This window comes from Trematomus bernacchii, unplaced genomic scaffold (genome assembly GCF_902827165.1).
Source record: "Trematomus bernacchii unplaced genomic scaffold, fTreBer1.1, whole genome shotgun sequence".
In the NCBI taxonomy this organism is placed as follows: domain Eukaryota; kingdom Metazoa; phylum Chordata; class Actinopteri; order Perciformes; family Nototheniidae; genus Trematomus; species Trematomus bernacchii.
Window position 1 is genome coordinate 1,442,870 of NW_022987521.1, and position 21,704 is coordinate 1,464,573.

The 21,704-nt window shown below is 43.2% G+C and overlaps 1 protein-coding gene across 1 annotated transcript; it reads right to left on the reverse strand.

Annotated features, from left to right (window-relative positions):
• Positions 1-276: 276 nt before the first annotated feature.
• Positions 277-19,424, reverse strand: LOC117472530 (NLR family CARD domain-containing protein 3-like). The gene is given in 13 exon segments (XM_034117786.1): positions 277-1,091; positions 2,878-2,924; positions 3,071-3,244; positions 3,354-3,527; positions 3,945-4,118; positions 4,211-5,461; positions 5,463-5,997; positions 6,211-6,439; positions 14,274-14,352; positions 14,641-14,742; positions 17,894-18,028; positions 18,973-19,119; positions 19,361-19,424. Coding segments are annotated over 12 exon segments (3,534 nt in total). The 5' UTR covers positions 19,071-19,119; positions 19,361-19,424; the 3' UTR covers positions 277-555.
• Between the last annotated feature and the right edge of the window lie 2,280 nt (positions 19,425-21,704).

Below are 21,704 nucleotides of genomic sequence, written 5' to 3' on the forward strand. Positions count from 1 at the left end.
GAACATCCATGTTAGGAGCCAGGATATGAACACAGACTTCCTTACCACCATTTACTCTTCAGTACAGTTAGAGTAACAGACTCTGATTAAACAGAACACATGAGAGTTTGATGCATAGCTTATTCTTAAAAGACAGAATTGAACTTTAGTCCATGGAGAGTTTAGTACTGTTCTTCTCTTTTCTATAATCTCTTTGTAAAGCTCTTTAGTCAAACTGTGCTGTTTTTAAATGTGCTTCATAACTAAACTTAATGAAACATAGGAAAGACAAAGTGCCTGAATGAAAAGAAAATATTTTATTGAAAGTATTTAGAAACGTAAGAAGATATGGGACAGTCTCATTACATTGCAGTATAATCCAAACATTGAAGAAATTACCAACAATTGTGTTTCATATTATTAGACGTTGTGAGAGACGTGTGTGTGTGTGTGTGTGTGTGTGTGTGTGTGTGTGTGTGTGTGTGTGTGTGTGTGTGTGTGTGTGTGCGATGGTGAACACACTGAACTGACTTCAGCAGCTGATCTGCAGTCAGTTTCTGTCCACAGGAGAGACTCTCAGCCCTTCAGAGGACACAGAGACAGTGAAGAAGAACCATCAGACTTGAACGGATACTGATCAAACCACGACTTAAACCCAAACCCAAACCCAGCATAGACAGGTTCATGGAATGTGGTTCTGACGGTGTGGAGGAGGATCAGTGTGTCAGAGGAGACTCTGTAGAAGGAGAGAGAGCCAGCAGGATGATCCAGATACACTGCTACTCTACCAGAGGGGGGTCTTCTGTCTTTATCACCATAGCAGTTCACACTCCAGGACCAATCATTCTCTCCAAACCTATAGTTATCTTCGTATTCACCACTGTTGTTTCCTCCGTAAGTCACTGATGTATAAACGTTTCCTGTCCACTCGACCTCCCAGTAACAGCGACCAGTCAGAGCTTCTCTACACATCAGCTGAAGATTCTGATCAAACCTCCCTGGATGACGAGGATATGGCTGCTTCTCCTCCACAGCTGTCACCGTCCTGTTGTCTTCAGACAGTTTGAGTTTCACGTGTGCTGTGTCTGTGTCCAGCTCCAGTTCACAGGCATCTGATGGAGAGAACACAGCTGCAGGTTATCATCTGTTCATTTATTAACTACTTTACTGACAATCACTGACAGGAAATGAGGACCGAACAGCTAAAAAAGACATCTCACACCGTGTCAGATTTAGGTTATTGTGGGGAGGTGGAGATAAATCATATTGTTTGGTGGATGCAGTTTGAACCAGAGGAGCAGCATGGAGGTCGGATCGTCACCAAAATAAATAAATAAGTGGTCCGAAAAAAGTTAATGACAAAAACAATACACATAACCTTCCTCAGGCAGTGTGTTTGTACCGGGGACAGGAGACCCCCCCCTTGATGAGAAACTGTAAGAAATTATGGGGGAATCCCTCCGGAGTGTAGTCATGACGACTGGATCTGAATTATTTTGTTGTATTTGGTGGTTTGTGTTCCAGCTGTCGATCAGCAACTATATATCCATAATCCACCAGTTAAAGGAAATACAACTAATGTGTTGTGTTATATTAGCTGTACAATTTACCACATATGGTGTTCTTAGTTTCCATACCTCCTGTGTTTTACGAGCGACTTATCAAGTCTTGGCAAACGGCATAAAACACGATTAAACGTGATAGTATATAAAACCATGCTCGTATCTACAACCTATCCACATATTTCTCTCCATTCTTCCTTCTGCCAACGCTGTCGCAGTTTCTCGTCCCTCCCGTTTGTGTGCTTAGTGCCTACGCATGGGTTAGAGTTTGCGTGGAGGACCGCACATTTTCCCGTCAAGTTTGTTTTTTATAAATCGCAAACAGTGCGTAGAAACTGGCGTACGCCATCTTTTGAGTGTACGCACCTTTATAAATGAGGCCCCAGGATATTATTTTATTAACTGCTTTCATCGCTGTTCTCACATGTTTCCGTGCAGAAAGCAGAGCAGTGTGTATAATATATATCACTCAGTATAACAGGCCTACGTTACTCTCTTTATTTGTATGCTTTAGTAGATATCTACAAACAAAGAGTCAATATTTTTTAGTGCTTCACATAATAAAATACACAACGGCTGTAGCCTGATATATATTATATGCTGTAGATGTGTGTTGTACAGTGTGTAGGTGCGTGTGTGTGCGTAGATGCGGCGGACAGACAGGTCTCAGTTGGTTTGGTGTCCAATGCTAACTTTTAATACTTGTAAATAAAACTTTTGTCCAGTAATGTCATTTTCCTCATTGTAGCGACCAGAGAGGGGAGAGGGGGGGGGGGATATATCCAATCTCTGATTGTGTTACGTTATTATGAGAGTGCTCTCATACTTGTTTGAATCTGAAATTGTGTATATTTATATAAATATATATATAAATATATATGTGTGTGTCCGCATCTGTAGCCTGTTATTGTCTCATTATACCGCACTGTGAATGAATTAAAAGTAAATATATAAGTCATCATGAACACATCTGTCCATCAGACAGAGGGCTGTGCCTCCTGTCATCATTAATGGACGTCTCTTTAAAATGACTGCTCAGATTTCTAATTTCTCTAACCGCCTGCTGCTTCCGCTCCTCTCTCCTTGGTTCCCCTCCTCGGCTCCTCCACTCGGATAGGAGTCGAGGAGGGGAATTAGAGAAATTAGAAGCCTTCTGGGTTTCTTGTGAAAGGAGCAGGTTTTATTTCTTTCTTTAACGACAGGGAGAAGAAGTGAGCTTTCTGTTAAGACATGTATTTGTATTGGTTCTGTTGGATCACTGTGTTCACTTTGTTGTGTTTGTGGATCTCATGTGCAGTCTAACATCTCTCATGAATCAAACTGAAAACACACTCACACTTCCTCAGACCAGGTTTCAACCACTGAGGTCCACCATGGTCCATCCTGCAGGAAGAAACACAGAATCAACTTCATACACCTTCACTCATATCCACCATTACACAGGAAGCAGAGTCCCTCAGTTAGTGACGGAGACACAGTCTGTCTGTCTGTCTGTCTGTCTGTCTGTCTGTCCGTCCGTCTGTCCATACCTGAGTGTCTCCAGTCTCCAGAGTGGATCCTCCAGTCCAGCAGAAAGCAGCTTCTCTCCTGAGTCTCCTGGATGATTGTAGCTCAGGTCCAGCTCTCTCAGATGGGAGGGGTTGGATCTCAGAGCTGAAGCCAGAGAAACACAGCCTTTCTCTGTGACCATACAGCCTGAGAGACTGGACACGGACACACACACACACAGATTAAAAACAAAAAAGTTTCAATATATAACTTGCATTGTAACTCAGCTCTCTCAGACAAAAATCTGAACAGCTCTACACTAACCTGAGACTTTCCAGTTCACAGTGTGGACTCTGCAGTCCAGAAGAGAGCAGCTTCACTCCTGAATCCTGCAGGTCGTTGTTACTCAGGTCCAGCTCTCTCAGATGGGAGGGGTTGGAGCTGAGAGCTGAAGCCAGAGAAACACAGCCTTCCTCTGTGACCATACAGCCTGACAGACTACACACACACACACACACACACACACACACACACACACACACACACACACACACACACACACACACACACACACACACACACACACACACACACACACACACACACACACACACACACACACACACACACACACACACACACACACACACACACACACACCACACACACACACACACACACACACACACACACACACACACACACACACACACACACACACACACACACACACACACACACACACACACACACACACCACACACACACACACACACACACACACACCACACAACACACACACACACACACACACACACACACACACACACAAATTAAAAACTAAAAAGTTTCAATATATAACTTGCATTGTAACTCAGCTCTCTCAGACAAAAATCTGAACAGCTCTACACTAACCTGAGAGTCTCCAGTGCACAGTGTGGACTCTGCAGTCCAGAAGAGAGCAGCTTCACTCCTGAATCCTGCAGGTTGTTGTTACTCAGGTCCAGCTCTCTCAGACTAGAGGACTGGGAGCTGAGGACTGAGGACAGAGCTTCACAGCTTCTCTCTGACAGGTTACAGCCACTCAGTCTGAGGAGGAATCAGAAACGTATTACAAACAGTTTTTTGTTGCTGAGTTAATAAGAAAAACATTTAATATGGATAGTTGTGTGTTCACCTACAGAGCTTTGTTGGAGGCTTTGACCACTGGCAGCAGCCTCAGAAGAGCCTCTTCGGAATCAGAGTATTTCTTCAGGTCAAACACGTCCAGATCTTCTCCTGATGACAGTAAGATGAAGGCCAGAGCTGACCACTCAGCAGGAGAGAGATTCTCTTCAGAGAGACGTCCTGAACTCAGGTGCTCTTGGATCTGATGCACTAGAGAACGATCTTTCAGTTCATTCAGACAGTGGAACAGGTTGATGCATCTCTCTGCAGACAGATCCTTATCCATCTTCTTCTGGATGTACCAGCCTGTTTCATTATAAGTCTGATAGCTACTTCCTGTCTCTGTCAGCAGGCCTTGTAGGATATGCTGATTGGTCTGCAGTGAAAGACCCAGGAGGAAGCGGAGGAACAGGTCCAGGTGTCCGTTTGGACTCTGTAAGGCCTGGTCCACAGCACTCTGGTAGAGATGTGTTAGTTCAGGTTTGACTTCAGACTCCTGGGAGGTTGTTGGTTCTTCTGACAGCAGGTTGACTCCAGAGTTGATGAAGGTCAGATGGACATGAAGAGCAGCCAGAAACTCCTGAATGCTCAGATGGACGAAGCAGAACACCTTGTCCTTCTGGTACAGTCCTCTCTCCTCTCTAAAGACCTGTGTGAACACTCCTGAGTACACTGAGGCTGCTCTGATATCGATGCCACACTCTGTCAGGTCGGACTCATAGAAGATCAGGTTGCCTTTCTGCAGCTGCTCAAAAGCCAGTTTCCCCAGAGACTCCATCATCTTCCTGCTCTCTGGACTCCAGTGTTGATCTGTCTCAGCTCCTCCATCATACTTGATGTTCTTCACTTTGGACTGAACCACCAGGAAGTGGATGTACATCTCAGTCAGGGTATTGGGCAGATATCCTCCCTCTCTGGTTTTCAACATGTCCTCCAGAACTGTAGCAGAGATCCAGCAGAAGAGTGGGATGTGGCACATGATGTGGAGGCTTCGGGAGGTCTTGATGTGGGAGATGATGGTGCGGGCCTGCTCCTTCTTTCTAAATCTCTTCCTGAAGTACTCCTCCTTCTGTGGGTCAGTGAACCCTCTGATCTCTGTCACCATGTCCACACACTCAGGAGGGATCTGATTGGCTGCTGCAGGTCGTGTGGTTATCCAGAGGCGAGCAGAGGGAAGCAGCTTCCCCCTGATGAGGTTTGTCAGCAGCACATCCACTGAGGTGGACTTTCTGACATCAGTCAGGATCTCATTGTTGAGGAAGTCGACACTCATCCAGACCGTCAAAGATGAACACAACCGGGAACTGATCAAACCTGCAGATTCCTGCGTCTCTGGTTTCAGAGAAGAAGTGATGAACAAGTTCCACCAAGCTGTACTTGTTCTCTTTCATCACATTCAACTCTCTGAAAGGTAATGGAAATATGAACTGGAAGTCCTGGTTGGCTTTGCCTTCAGCCCAGTCCAGAGTGAACTTCTGTGTTAAGACTGTTTTCCCAATGCCAGCCACGCCCTTTGTCATCACTGCTCTGATTGGTGCATCTCTTCCAGGTGAGGCTTTAAAGAGGTCTTCTCGTCTGATGGTTGTTTCTGGTCTGTCTGGTTTCCTGGATGCTGTTTCAATCTGTCCGACCTCATGTTCATCATTGACCCCTGCAGACCCCCCCTCTGTGATGAAGAGCTCTGTGTAGATCTGGTTCAGAAGGGTTTGGTTTCCTGCTTTAGCAATGCCCTCAAACACACACTGGAACCTCTCCTTCAGGATGGATTTAAGTTCACGCTGGCACTCTGCAACAGGATTTTCTGAGTGAACAAACAAGTTAAATCAGTGAGTGGATGCTGCAAAAACACTGAGAATCTGAACATTGAAGTGAGGCTGTATAGTTTGAATCAGCTCCTCAGAGGACACACTGATGCAGATGTGTGCAGCATATTAACAGCAGAGTTTGTAAATGTAAACTTCTCCATGTTCCTCCATCTCCTCTCCATCATGTTAAATGTGTTAAACCCTCTTACTGCTCTGCAGACGGTCAGCCAGCTCCTCCTGCTTCATGCTCCTCAGGAAGTGCAGTGTGATGTTCAGAAATGCCTCTCTGCTGCTCCTCCTCTGCTCTTCATCCTCACCGTCCAACACTTCCTCATTCTCCCTCTGACTCTCTAAGTATTCTGGGTAATCTGAACTCAGAGCCTTCTGGATCTTCTTCAGCTCGTTCTTCGCAAAAGTGACGATGTTCTCCTCCAGCAGCTGGAACAGATTGATGAACACTGATAAGATTTTTGCTTTAGTTCCGTTCCTTCTGTCTGCTTCTGTTGATTTAACTTTAGTCCACAACCCCCTCTGTTAATCTCTTTCCATCCCTCCAATGATCCTGCTTAGTAGCGGTGATGTTATTGAGTATTAATAAGCTCTGAAAGGTCCCAATTTAACCCGCCGACCTAAAGATTATACCTTTGAAGATTGGTCGGATGTTTAAAATAAAATAAATGTAAACCGGTGAATTATTGATTATATCTTAGAAGGAGGATGTTCAGATCAGGGGAGAGCAAATTTGAGTCCCACTGCAGTCAGCATGTCGTTGTGTCCCTGAAGACACTTCACCCCAAATTGCTACTGTGGGGACTGCTCACAGTACTGAATGTATGCAAGTCAATCAATTAATCTATGTTTATTTATATAGCCCAATATCACAAATGTTACATTTGTCACAGTGGACTTCACAGTTTGTACAGAATATCAGTATGACAATACGACACCCTCTGTCCTTAGACCCTCACATCGTACAAGGAAAAACTTCCAGAGAAAACCCACAGTTTAAAGGGGAACATGGGAGAAACCTCAGGGAGAGCAACAGAGGAGGGATCCCTCTCCCAGGACGGACAGACGTGCAATAGATGCCGTGTGTAAATTGAAGAGATAATACATTTTACAGCATAGGTAGACCAAATGTTTGGAAATGCATGTGTCTATAATAAGAAGATGAATCCACGAGGATGTCAACAATCCTGTGGGAGCCATCAGGGAAGTAGTATGATGAGAGTCAGGCAGGACCACAGAGACAGGTTCAGCCACGACTCAGGATCCCGGCGTAGATAGACACCAAAAATAAATTTGGGGGAAGCTGGGTTATTCGTAACATGAGACTACACAGGTACAGACAGAGAGAAGGAAGAAGCAAGGCGTCCCCCGACAGTCTAAAGCTGGCTACACACCAACCCGATTTTGGGAGTCAGAGGCCGTCAGAGGCAGTCGGGCATTCGCGGCGCCCTACTCAGGTTGGCGTGTCCCGCACCGTCGTCTCTTTACGGCACCTTTTCACACCTCCCGCGGCCGATTCAACATCGCGGGAGGTCAGAGAAAGTCGGCCCAACCAATCACTCTGATTGGCTGTTCACACTACCGCTGCCTGCTGGCAAGGACAGTTATTGCCACTCGTCGACTGAAGTATTTGCGGTGTGTTCGTAGGTGGGCGGCGTAGCGGGCGGCATAGCCGACGCAGGCGACGTAGCTGACGTAAAAGTCGGGACGCCTTCGGTACGCGTTCTTTGGTCTCAGGTGGGTGTGTAGCGGCCTTAAGCCTATAGCAGCTAAACTAACGTGTCTATGTACATGCACTCCCTTAGGATGGGTTGAGGGAAAAGGGTAGCAAGTAAGAAGTAAAGAACGGAGGTGGAGAGGCACAACGTGTCTACGTACATGCACTCCCTTAGGATAGGGTGAGGGAAAAGAGTAGGAATTAAGATGTATGCGCCACATCTATACCATGAGCGCATTGCTCCTTAAACGTTTTTGGTACTGACACCAATCAACAGTTGTGCGTCGACTCGGCAGGGATCAAGGCAAGTCTATGCCTCTCCCTGCTTCCACCGTCTACACACACAACCAAATTACATACCATCAGTAAGGAAAAAAGAGTAAGAACTAAAATGTATAGGTGAAGAGGCACACCTTGTCTACGTCAATGCACTCTTATTAGATTATTTTATCAACTATAAGCTTTATCAAAAAGGAAGGTCTTAAGCGCACTCTTAAAAACGGATAGGGTGTCTGCCGCCCGAACACAAACTGGAAGCTGATTCCACAAAAGTGGAGCTTGATAAGAAAAGGTTCTGGCTCCCATTGTACTTTTAGAGACTCTAGGAACAACCAACAACCCTGCATTCTTGGAACACAATGCCCTAGTAGGACAGTAGGGTATAATGAGTTCTTTAAGGTAAGATGTCGCCTACCCATTAAGGGCTTTGTAGGCGAGAAGAAGAATTTTAAATGATATCCTGTGTTCTATAGGGAACCAAGATTCCTTACAGTCTCACTAGAGGCCAAATTAATGCCATCCATAGTTAGTATATCTTTAGATAGTTTGTTTCGTAGATTCTTTGGGCCGAGTAAAATAACTTCAGTTTTGGCCGTGTTTAAATGTAAGGTCATCCACGTTTTTAAGTCCTTGAGGCAGTCTTGAATTTTATTTAGGTGATTGGATTCATCAGGCTTGATGGATAAACATAGTTGAGTATCATCCACATAACAATGGAAATTGACAGAATGATTCCTTATAATATTGCCTAACGGAAGCATATATAGTGTGAACAAAATAGGTCCAAGCACTGAGCCCTGTGGCACTCCATGGCTCACTTTGGTTTGCATGGAAGATTCATCGTTGACACATACAAACTGAGAGCGTTCAGATAGATAGGACCTAAACCAGCCTAAAGCAGTTCCCTTTATGCCAACTAATGGCGCGTTTCCACTACACGGCCTTGCTCGGCCTCGCTCGGCCGCGATTGGCCTCGTTAGGACCAGCTCACTTTATGGCGCGTTTCCATTACAGTTTAGGAACTGGGGTAGTATCTATAGTAATGCAGTGTAGGCGGAGCGACGCTGCTTAAAACTGCCGTGACGTCATCTTCAATGCGACACAACACACAACAATGGAGGATGTGGAGATGTGGAAGCGATCGTTTGCTTGTTTCTTGCTGTGTGGTTTATTATCACAAGAAATAGGCAAGAGTTGTTTCGAAAGAGGCGACTTATAGCAAGACGAGGTATAGAAGAAGCTGACGCGAGAGTTCGGGCAGTCCTACGCCGCAGAGACTACAGGACAACTCGAATCACTACTACTAACTACAATGCTACTTGGTAAGCTAACGTTCGCTAACTAGCAATGTGTTTAGGCTCACGCTCCCTATACGACCAAAGTATTTCAAGTATTTAATTAATTGCAGCTACCACTTTTACGTATTAAAATATGTATGCTTTTGTTTGTGTATTTCAGAAGTTGCGTGTATTTCAGAAGTTACGTCGCCGCCTTAGACCATGTGTTTGGATGCTCGACCGAGCTACCGAGTGGTGGAATGTGATTGTTCCATCTTTCACACACACTCAGTGGAGAGCTTCAGGATGCCTGAGGAAACCTACGTCTACCAGGGGTAGCAGTGGCACAAGGTGCAGAGGAGGGCAGGGACATACGAGAGGGTCTGATGCGCTACCTGAATACCTAGAATGTATAATGTAATACCTAAATATTCATTGTATTGTATTGAACATAAATACATCTTTTTTTTTTCACATACATGTGTTTGTCAAATTATTTAAACCAATTTTTTTTTATCAGAATTGACTATTTAGTAAATATTTGAATTTCAAGCACCAGTACTTACTGCCCCATAATAATAATAATCTAATAAATTAAGCAAATATCAAAGCAAACTATAAACATAAATACAAAAGTGTAAAAACACAGCAAAACTATATTCATAAATGCAAGTGTAAAAAATTGTTAACATGGATGGAGGCTAAAGTATCCACAGCATAAAATAATATGATTATGATGGTTTGTCTGAAAGACACAGCCTCAAGGTTCAAGGTTTTTTATTTTGTCATACGAACATAGCTACAGTGTAGTTATGACAATGAACATCTTAGGTCACAGGCTCCTCCAACAGTGCAACACAATAACCCAGATAAACAGAAATATAGTGCAAGTAAATATTAAGCGCTGTGCACCGCTCTCTTTGTATAGGTGTTTTCTTTTGAAATATATACGCAATGTGTTTGAGTCTAGCACAACGAGGGTATTACAATTGAGTAATTTTTACTACATGTATTTATTTATCATGTATTCTTAATACCATTAAAAAATATGTAATGTTATGTTTTAGAGGACCTCAAGCTAGCAAACTCAATTTCAAACAGTATGCAGAGTTGTCCTGCTAAAGAGTTAAAATGTATTATTTAACCAAGTATTTATTCTCTTATTTGCTTTAATTGCAACAGATGATAAAGGTTTCACTGTGATAAGTATTCTCTTAAATCCATAAACCCCTGTACAGTGCTTTGTGGACGATGATGGTGTTTATGATATTTCTGACTGCAGAGGGACGCCTAGATGATGCTATCTTTCTGTGTGATCGCTGTTGGGTGCAATTATTTATCAACAAGCAATAAGATAAGTCAAAGAAGTACTTTATTTAACACAATTTGGGAAGTGTTTTCTTGCAGCAGCATAAAAAAGGCATGGCATTGTAACTTACAAATAAAAAAAGAAGAAATGTTGGTTGCAGCGCAGCAGCATAAAAAGACATGGCATTAATTGTAAAAATAAACATTTTAAAGATAAAAAATAAACATTTTAAAGATAAAAAATAAACAAGTACAAATGTAAATAAACAATATAATCTCAGCCAGAGGTTATTTGTTCGATCACAGAGGCGGAGGAGACGGGGCACGTCGGCTGCCCGTTCCCCCTAGCACCTGGCCAAGAGTGCGCAGGAAGGATAAATTAAAAGGTCTCTGCGTGAGCGATCTCCTCCCTTCTCAAGGCTGCTTGACCGGGCCCTTGGTGGAGGCGAGGCTGCTTCCAACAGCCTCGCCTCCACCAAGGGCCCGGTCTTCCTTCTGCAGGGCCAGATCCTCTCCTCCTCGGTTCCTCTTGCCTGGGTGACAAGATAATTATATCAATAATAATTAGCAATAAGAATGAAAAAACACAGGACAAGTACAGGTCACAAAAGGATATAAGAATAAAATGTATAAACAGAACAACAGTAAGGATGAATTAAAGAAAGTTCTGGCCCTAGATACTAGCTGCTTACTAGCTAGTTACTTTACTTGTAACAGAGCATTCCCACACAGTGGTACAGCTTATTTTACTTACTGACGATGGATGGTCTAAAGTTTTTATTTAAAAGTCACAATTCCAGCCTATTTCTTACCTAGAACCACACGCAGCGGTGTCGAGCTGGCACTCGGCGTTGGTGTCTGTGCTCGTGTTGGTGTCTGTGGTCGAGCTGGAGTTTGTGCTGTTGATGTCGATGCAGAGGACGTTGTTCGGAACTGTTCCCCCTCGCTAGTCCCAATGTAATCATCTAGAACAGAAACATGACTTGTAAATTCCACAAACTACTGCAGCACAACACTATAAATAGCAACAACAACTATAGAAAAGACAAACTGAACGTAAACAATGGCACATATGGTGTTAGCAAACAATAGCTCTAGCTAATGCTATCTGCCTTAGCTAGCTAGCTAGCTAGCTAGCCTTCGGGGCTCCATAAAAGCATGGGTTGTCGAACATAAATGTAAGGATAAAATAGACTTATTTGTTAGAAGTGAGCTTTAGAACAGATAGGGACACAAAGCTTTCAAGCAAATAACAGAGCGTTAGCAAAAACTTACCGTTGCAGAGTTCAGTGTCTGTGTAGAGACCTCCTGAAAGACTTTGATATTGCGAGTTGTCCCGTCGAGCTCCCGCTGGACCTTATCATCTGCAATATAATGGACCGACCATGGCGTGCTTTTCTTTGCCATTGTTGTAGCTCCTCTGTTAACAAAAATGCTGCAAGCTTCGCTATATAGATATGCGACGCTAGGGATTATGTCGCGCGCCGAGTGTGACGATTCTCTCCGACCAATCAGCAGCCGAGAGTGTTGACGTCACACACTCAGCCCGGTTGTCTCTGGCCCTAGACCCACGATTTTATGAGGCCAGAAAAACTGTGAATTAGGACCCGCCGGCCGGTACTAGGCCAAGTGGAAACGCAACCAAAAACGGGCCGCTGACGTCACAGCCCTCTTAAACCGTGCTCCGCGCTGTAGTGGAAACGCGCCATAAGTGCTCTAGTTTTTGCAATAGGATGTCATGGTCGATAGTATCAAATGCAGCACTGAGATCGAGCAAAACAAGAATAGAGACAAGTCCTTTGTCTGAGGCTATTAGAAGGTCATTTGTGACTTTAACCAGAGCTGTTTCTGTGCTATGATGTGTTCTAAAGCCAGACTGAAAATCTTCAAATAAATCATTGTTTTTTAAGTAATCACACAACTTTTTTGCGACTGCTTTCTCAAGAATTTTTGAGAGGAACGGAAAATTAGAAATAGGTCTATATTTGGCTAAAACCTCTGGATCGAGATCAAGTCGCTTTGGATAAAAGGGTCTAACAAGTGACATGTAATGTAGAAGATTACTCCGGAGGGAAATAACTGTCCCAATGTAACAAGAGAAGGTAAGAACCCAGTAAAAGTGTGGACCATTTCTTTCAATAAAATCATCCCACCCATTTGGATTTGGAAAACGTTTAAGCAACTCTTTGCCGTCCTCTCCTGCTTTAAGGTACATACTCACACTTAGGCAGGGCCACACCTCAAAGCAGATTCTCGAATACTCTGGGATCTCTTAAACAGATTTAGTCATTTGTCTGCCTTAACCTGTTAAGCACTGAGCCTGTTTTTCAGGTCTCAGGCTCGAAAATGACATTCCCAGAACAAATTACCATAACTTCCCTTCTAAAAGAAGTAAATTAATCATCTTTTTTCTCAAAGCAAGGATAAACCTGTGAGTTGAATGTAGAAAAGTCCGAATCAATATAGATCTTTTTAATTTTAAAAGTAAATTCAGATTGAACATAGTAAAACATTTTAAATTATAGTGTCAGTCCAAAAATAAAAACATTACTTATAGTGAAAACCACCCTTGGATGATGGTAAGGTAGACTAAAAGCTTTAGGAATCCAAACTATAACATATAATAAGTACCCTGTATCACGATTGATGCAAAACAAGTGACCTTTGACCTTTTTAGAGAGATTTATAAAAGAAAAAGAACATCATTTGGGTGCATTTTCCATATCTCTGGCCCCCATCGGTCAATTTTGATGATTGACACCTCTTTTTAACCGTTAGAACCAATAGAATCGAGGGGAAGTTCCTAAAATCCATCTAAACATTACCCATTGGTGAATGAGTGATGCATAGCCAGAATGCCCAAAACCGGAAGCTGTCATACACTCTAGTAGCTATCATAGCAGCTATAAGAAAACTCAGTTTTGGCCATAAATATGACGATGGATTATCAGTAATAATTTCAAAGTGACACAGACACATTGGATTAACCTTCAGCAGTGTTTTTATCGTTTTAATGCCATTGAACACAACTTTTGATCAGAAAAACTAGAATATCTAGACTCTGTGGAATCTCAGCTTGCTAGCTGATATCTTGTTTGTGCAGATCCGATAAGTAATAAAGTATTTATAACGTGAGTTCTGTGCTAAGTGCCTTAGCATTTTTTCGCTCAGGGCTAATTCAGAGGCTTGCTTTTACCCTTGTGTTTCGTTTAGCTAAAAATTGTTCATATCGTCAGTTAGCTGAGTTTCTTCCCGTGAAAGTGGGTATGACACATTAATAGGTTGTTGAATGTTAAGAAGCCCTGAGACACAGTTTCGTGAAAAAAAAGCCCGTAGGCCCCGCGGGCGGGGGCTGCCGGGGTTAACAGGTTATAACAGAAGTTCATTGAACCTGGTTCTACAGGAGTTAGTAGAGGTAAGACCTTGCCGATCCAGGTGGATCCCTGCCTGGCGGTAAACTTGCACAGACTCAATAGCTTCTGATAGGTCAATCAGTAGGTCTGATTAATAGTTAGAGATGAATACAGGTCCGCTGACGCAACAACAGTTAATTTAAAGAAGACAACATGTGATTCATCTGTCCGTCTGAAGGCCTGCTGGTCTAAACAGAGCAGCATGGACACTGTTAGGACCTGAATGGTAGTTCATCTGTAGTTCATAGTAAATGTATGTTTGTACACACCATAAATATGGAGTCCTGGTCAGTGTGATGCTTCGGGGCAGACTGATCACTGGGAACCTCTGAGAACTCCTGCTGAACTCTGTGGAGAAAACATCAAGAACATTTAAAGAGTCTAACCTGCACTCAGCTTACTAAAGAGTTCTGAGATGAAGACAGAATAACAGGGTAACTGTAGCTCAGCAGCTGGAGGGGGGGGGGTATAAAAGCACCAAAATTACTGAGGCCTGAAAGCGTCCGACCATCAGAAGCCTCACAGCAGCTGATGGTGCTAGGAACAGAAATACCATTATCATCCGGAGCCTGATTTGAACCAACTTGTGGTATCTTCTCCAAAGAGCATCAGAACAAAACAGTTTTAAATTCTTACCTTTCATCAGCACTTTGTCCAGCTTTAAAGTTCATAGGAGACTCCATAGAAAAGTCACTCTTCATGGACACACAGCTGGGTTCAGGACTCTGCTGCTGGATCCTGATAAAAATAAACACAGACTAATAGTCAGCAGTTTAAAGCGTATAAAGAACAGATTAGGACAGATTCTCACTAGTTAAAACTGTTAGGGCGCATTTCCACCATGGTGCGGAGCGCGGTTTAAGCGTGCCGTGTCGAGCTGGGCACGTTTTTGGTTGCGTTTCCACTATGCCTATTTCCGGCCCGGGGGGTACTTTTCACCTCTTTTCTGGCCCGACAAAATCGTGGTTCTATCGGGGCCAACAAACAGGGCTGAGTTTGCTAAACTAGAGAGAGCATCGCTGGCAAGGGGGCTACAACTACAACAAGATGAACATATTTGACCGTGATTTAATTGTAATACACGTTTCAAAATGATGCCGAAGTAACAACATACTGATACCGGTTAGTAAAAATCATGAATTAATGCTTTGTCAAGTCTGCAGACAGACGGCAGGCGAAACACCTTTTAACATGCGTGTTTTCTAAATGGAGATTGGCTAAGCTAACGCAGTATATGCTCCGACCGTCCACACTCACAACAACGGCCTACAGACATAAATAAACCAGCGACTGTATTCACCATGACACAGGCAGTCTGTGGTTTGTACTTGTTTAACTTTTGTCTAGTTTCTGAACATATATGAGGAGCTGAGAGCTCTGAGTGCTAACAGCTAACGGCTGTGTTGTTTTTCTGGGGTTCTCATTGAAGATCACGTCACGGCTCTGCCTACACTGCGTTACTATAGATACTACTCCAGTTCCTAAACTGTAATAGAAATGCGCCATAAAGTGAGCCAGTCCTAACGAGGCCTAGCCATACCGAGCGAGGCCGTGTAGTGGAAATGCGCCATTAGTGTCTGAGCCTCCTGTCCACAAGAGGAGCCGAGCAGAGAGGAAGTCTGCTTGGTGAGGTTCCTCTCAGGCCGGGTAGAGGACTTCCTCCTCTCCAAACACCCCCACCAGGATTAAGTGTTCAGATGCTGTTTTTCATTTGATTTTCCCCAATAATACGAAAATCATCTTTAAGAATAACTGAACACCAGCCCGGACAGATAAAGGAGTCCTTGTTCCTGGTGGTTTATGGCTCTGGGTCCTCAATCCTCAACAGAAATGTCACTGCTCAGTTTGATCTGTTCAGTATTATATCAACATATAAATACTAAGAAGAGTTCTGGGACTCATGTCACATGACTTGTGACTTCACTTCGACCCTTTCATTAGGGAATAACTTGATATCCTCTCAAAGATTATTAATTATTTAATTAATTAATAATATTTGAAAAAAACATTTAATTGATGTTGAATTATTTATTGGTTCTAAAAATAGGATTATTTTTACTGCATTTCCTATTTTTGTCTCAAACGTTTCAGGAATCATATTTCACTGTTTAGATCTAAATAGTGATGTTTCACAGCCAGGGGGCCGAGCTCTGCTCGACTCTTTTCATCAGGTCAGCCGAGTCACAAACCTCTGCTTTATTACGGCTGGGTCCAGATCCAGGTCCAGGTAAGAAAGGTAGTATATGTTTCTTCAGAGTTGTCTTTATTTCAGTTAAAGTTACAAAAACAGTTTACATAGAAAAAACTAGTAAAGTGCATCTAAATTAATTTGTCAGTCTGTAAAAACACAATCACAAAAGTAATCACCATTTCCTTTGTTCAGACCTGGAAGCCATTTTGTGTCACTGTTCAAAGGGGTAGCACGCCTCCAAAGTACTCCTTATGTGTGCCGTATGAGTAGGCGGAGTCTTGGACGTGATTGGTCAGGAAATGTTGTGATTTTATATGAGTGTCAATTAGGTTAAAAACTATCCGTTTTAAGCAGAACTTGTTGTTTTTAAGGTACAATGTTTATGTTGATGCAATTATGAATTTACTTAAGCCTTTAGGATTGAATTAAATGTAGACCACAGTGTTAATTTTGTATTTAACCCTTCAGTCCGCTTTCAGAACCATGACCTGATGGCCAGGTTGGATTGGGAAGGCGGGCAGTCTCCTATAAATGTGGTTGGGGAAGAGAGGGGAGGGGCATTTGGTGTTTGTTCCTTGCTGGTGAACGCAGCACCAGGCATGCAGTTTTTTGTTTCTGTGGAATAATGTGGAAAGGCTAAGAATAAAACGCCTGTCTATTTTTGCAAGAAAACCCTCTCCTCCACGTATCGTTCTTTCAACCTGCACCTCACTTTGTAACAGAATACACAACAACAGAACAACAACAACACAGGAATCAAAGTAACATCTCTAAAAAGATGGAGTAAGTTTAGAAGAACCAAAGAGCTAACAGAACAATGGCCCACAGCGTCCGGGAGAAGAAACTGTGAACTCTTTAGAAAAAAGCTTATCACATTACAGCACTACTGCTTGACCTTTCATCTAGAACCCACCTCACCTCGGCCCACTTGACAACCTAGGATGGCTTAGAGTAGACGACAGAGTACAGCTACTTGGCAATGGGCCTGGTCTACAAGATCCACTACACCTCTATGGTACCCATGTACATGTCAAACAATTCTTCCCAAAGGTCAGGAAATACCATGATACATAACACAAGAGGGAGCTCCACAAAATCATGTAAAACCCAGAATTTGGCACAAAAAAAGGGGGAATAACACGTTTCGCAATTATGCCACATCAAGGTGGAACGCTCTGCCCACCAAACTGTAAAGGAAAGTAAAACTATACTTACCTTCAAACCTCTCTTAAAGAGCACCTTCGGGGGAGAGCAATTGCAAAACTGGCCCCGGTAATGTACAATCTCAACCTGTCGTACAATGGACATCTTCCCCCCCCCATCTATGGTATATACTCGCATTTTAGACTCTGTTACTAACTGTATATCTGTAGACTTGGGTATGTCTTAAATGTCCGGTTAGGATGTATTAGAACGAAATCTAAAATGAATTTGTAAATAAGCCATCTGTATGTAAAAAACCACCTGTATGTAATTGAAAATAAGCCATCTGTATGTCAAATATGTCTTATATGTCTTAAATGATATGATGAATTGGAAAAGGGGGACCCTGAATGTAAACAAGACGAAAGTCTTTCTCTGGTCTGCATCCCCTTAACAATTGTATGTTTTGAGCTGTACTGTACTGTACCCAATATACAAGCTGTTAATACACTTTTCAATCAATCAATCAATCAATACACACTTTTACATTCTTACCTTCCATCTGCAGGAAGGCCAGATTTAAAGGTAAGAGGGGGATCCATGGACCAGTCACTCTTCATGGACTCACAGCTGGATCCAGGTCCAGGTTCTGGTCTAGGTCTAGATTTACGTTTAGGTCCAGGTCTCTTCCTGATACAACCAAGATAAAGCGAACAAAGTTAGTTATAGCAGATTCTCTCTGGTTCCAGTTCATGGATCAGTTTGCTCTTTCTTTAGCTTCACATCAGTTTCAGATGTCCAGTTCTTCTTAATAGTCCCACTAGAGGACATCTGACTTCTAGCTGAGCAAAACAACAACAGAAAATACACAACAACAACAGCAACACATGAATCAAAGTAGCTAGACAGAGCTAACAGAACATTAGCCGCGTTTCACACCGCAGTACTTTCCCACTTTAGTTCCGATATAGTTCCGAAATGTCGCGTTCACACCAAAAAAGAGCCGGAACAAAAAATTAGTTAATCAGAACCCTTTTTTACCCCCTTTTCCGTCCTGCTAGAGAGCAGGGACTTTCGTGGGAGAAAAAGGTTCCTATGTCTGATTGGCTGGGCGGATTGCAAACCACGCCCCATAAAAACTCCCAAAAAGTTTTGTGAAGCCGCCATTTTATTATCCTCACATTAGCATTATTAGCATTAGCATTAAGCTCAGCGCACAAAACGCAGAGAGACTAACTATGGCAACACAAAAGAAAAACATGGGAGCGGTGAGAATGAGGAGGTGTCGGCGTTCTGGCGATTTACTCGGAAGCCAGTCCCCAACTCCGGGACTTCGGGGTGGCAGTATACGCCGTGAAGTTGTTTGCGGCCTGCCAGTAAAACCCAAAGCAGAAGAAGAAGAAGTGACGTCAGCGGCTTCATTTGCCTAATCCTCCCCTAGGAACTTATTCCGGTGTGAACGCGATCTGTACTAAGTTCATGAGAACTAAAGAGTTCTCATGAACTAAGTTCTCATGAACCTTTGTGGGAAAGTACTGCGGTGTGAATGCGCCTAAGGTCCCAGCGTTCCGGAGAAAAAAACGGTGAACTCTTTAGAAAAAAGCTTATCACGTTACACACTTTTACATCCTCACCTTCCATCTGCAGGAAGGCCAGATTTAAAGGTAAGAGGGGGATCCATAGACCAGTCACTCTTCCATGGACTCACAGCTGGATCCAGGTCCAGGACCATCTTCCGGTCCAGAACCAGGTTCGGGTCTCTGGTGCTTGCATCCCTAATACTGATGTCAGTTTAAAACGATCATTTGATTTGACTTCATGTTGTTAGATCAGCTGTTTGTGGCTAACTGCCTCATTAACAATCTATACTGTTAGCATGTTGTTAGCATGCTGTTAGAGCAGCTGCAGCTGTTATTATCAATAATATATATAACTGTTAGCAATAAACACATTAGAGAGATGAGTCTGAGGTGAGAGCAGAGATCAGCTGAGAGTCATTTCACTCTGAAAACGGTCACTTACCAACAGTTTAGCGAGGAGGAAAACTTCTGCTTCACAACGGGAACAAAGGGAAAGTAACTTCTGACACCGGAAGTCCCGACAGAGAACAGGAAGGGAGAGAAGCTGATGTGAATCATTAGCTGTACATCAGCTCTATCCTGTGGCAGCTCATGGTATCACAACCACTGTCAGTGCATATTAAAGGAGACTACAGTGTAACTATCACTACTACTACTACTATACTGCCACTACTATTACCACTACTACTACTACTATAACTACTACTACTACATAACTACTACTACTACTACTACTACTACTACTACTACTACTACTACTACTACTACTACTACTACTACTACTACTGTTAAGGAATAATTCTTCTAGATATCTAACCTTTTACTCTGACATATGTTATCTCCTCTAAGGAAAGGCCTTGGTGCCATATGTGTTGTTGTCCCCAGTGTGAGACCGGTCAACTTGACTGGCACGTAGGGTAATTGTTGTGAGAACACTGAAGCATTTCTTTATCGGTGTTTGTGGGCTCTCGGATGTGAAATCCTTGAGGCCATGAGCGTTGGACGCAGATGATTCAGTGTTTAGTCTACTCCTTCAGAGATGTTGATTCTCTGTGAACCTGTTAAAAGGTCTAGCATAGAGAGAGGTTCTTCAGAATTGACGTGGCAACTCTACCGTGTGGTCAGAACCTCTGACTCTTTGACTTGTGATGTGAATCCTCCGGCCGAATACTCTGAATAAACCCATCAGTGTTTGACATCAAAGCTCCAACTCTCACCGTGTCTCCTTCCTGAGTCGGTGACTCCATGCATTACTACACAGAAGTTTCCTCCACAAATTGGCGTTGTCGGCAGGATACCAACATATCTTCAGAGACTGGTAAGTGTGATTTCAAATCTACATTTGGACATTGCCTTACCAGAATCTGTGATTGACGGTATCCTAAAATTATCTGTGAAGCTAAGCGGCTGCGTTTCGTTTTGGTTAATGAACATTTGGGGCTAGTAACCCCAGGGGATCATCCAGGGACTCTGTCCTGGCTGGTTCCCTCTGTGTGTGATGCTTGGACGTATGTGCCGTGCAGGCATACGCGGAGATGTTTAAAAAAAACCTTAATGAGGGCAGCAGTAAAGTGGAACTTCTGTGTGAAATCAAAATAGAGATTTGTAATGAACAAATCGCCGAGATTCCGGGGGTTTCAGCGGCCAACACTAGCAGTTAACTAAAGCAGCCATAGATATTACCCCCAGCGCCTCTAAAAAACACACGGCTCCAGCTGCTGCAGCTCCGGGGAATGTGTGTCAAATGCCTCCCCGTATCTGCATGAGCTGGTGAAGTGAACTCAGAGGGAGAAAATCACAGCTTTTGTCTATAGCTTTAACTCACACCACCGCCGTCTCTATTAAAAAAGAGACTGTTTAAAAGCACTCTCGTGGCTTGTGGCCATTTACGATGTGCTGGCAAGTGCGAGGTGCGTGCATTACCTGATGCGACAGGCACCCTACATTGCTGAGGAGCTGATGTCGGTCCGGGGTGCATACATAAAATGATAGGCTAATTGATCATGGGTGGGCCGTGGTATGCAAGTGTAGAGCAAAACTGTGTTTCATCGTTGGGATGAGCATGATGGGAGGTGTGTAGGCTGGTCGAGTAGGACTACAGTTAACTGTGTGGTTTCGGATAGAAAGGGTAGAGGAAAAAAGTCTATGTGCCCCGATCGGGGGGGGCATAGCACCACTAGAGCAGGGATAGTGGAGTCGCAAGAGGATAAGCTAGTTATTGCTCTTGGACGGTCTTCAGGCACCGATCTAAGGACTTGTATACAAGGGTGGAGGTACGAGTCAAGGTACCCCACTGGATTCCCATTGGGAGAGATCATAATAGTCCCTACCCCCTCTGAAACCTCTTTAATCGGACTAAATTGAGCTGGATGAACTTTTGCTGTCACGCTGGTGTTTATTATGAGTTCATCATGTTTGTTTGTCTGATTGTTTGTATCGGGGGTCTATTTTTGTTTGTCTAACCGCCGTCTTGTGCATGTTTTGTAACAACTAATAATGAATCAGTCCATAGCCAGGGTAAAATAAACTAAGCTTTAGTTAACTCACCAAAAGTAAATGACTGAAGAAAGATAAATAATATATAGTGTTTTGCAAAATTCTGGTAGTATGGATGTGCTGCAAAATGAAAATAAATAGCAAAAGAGTGTTTTTATGTCCTGCATCTGAGTGTGCAGAGGAAACGTAAACAAGAAGCACACTGTTCAGGGTGTGCGCTGCATCTGAGTGTGCAGAGGAAACGTAAACAAGAAGCACACTGTTCAGGGTGTGCGCTGCATCTGAGTGTG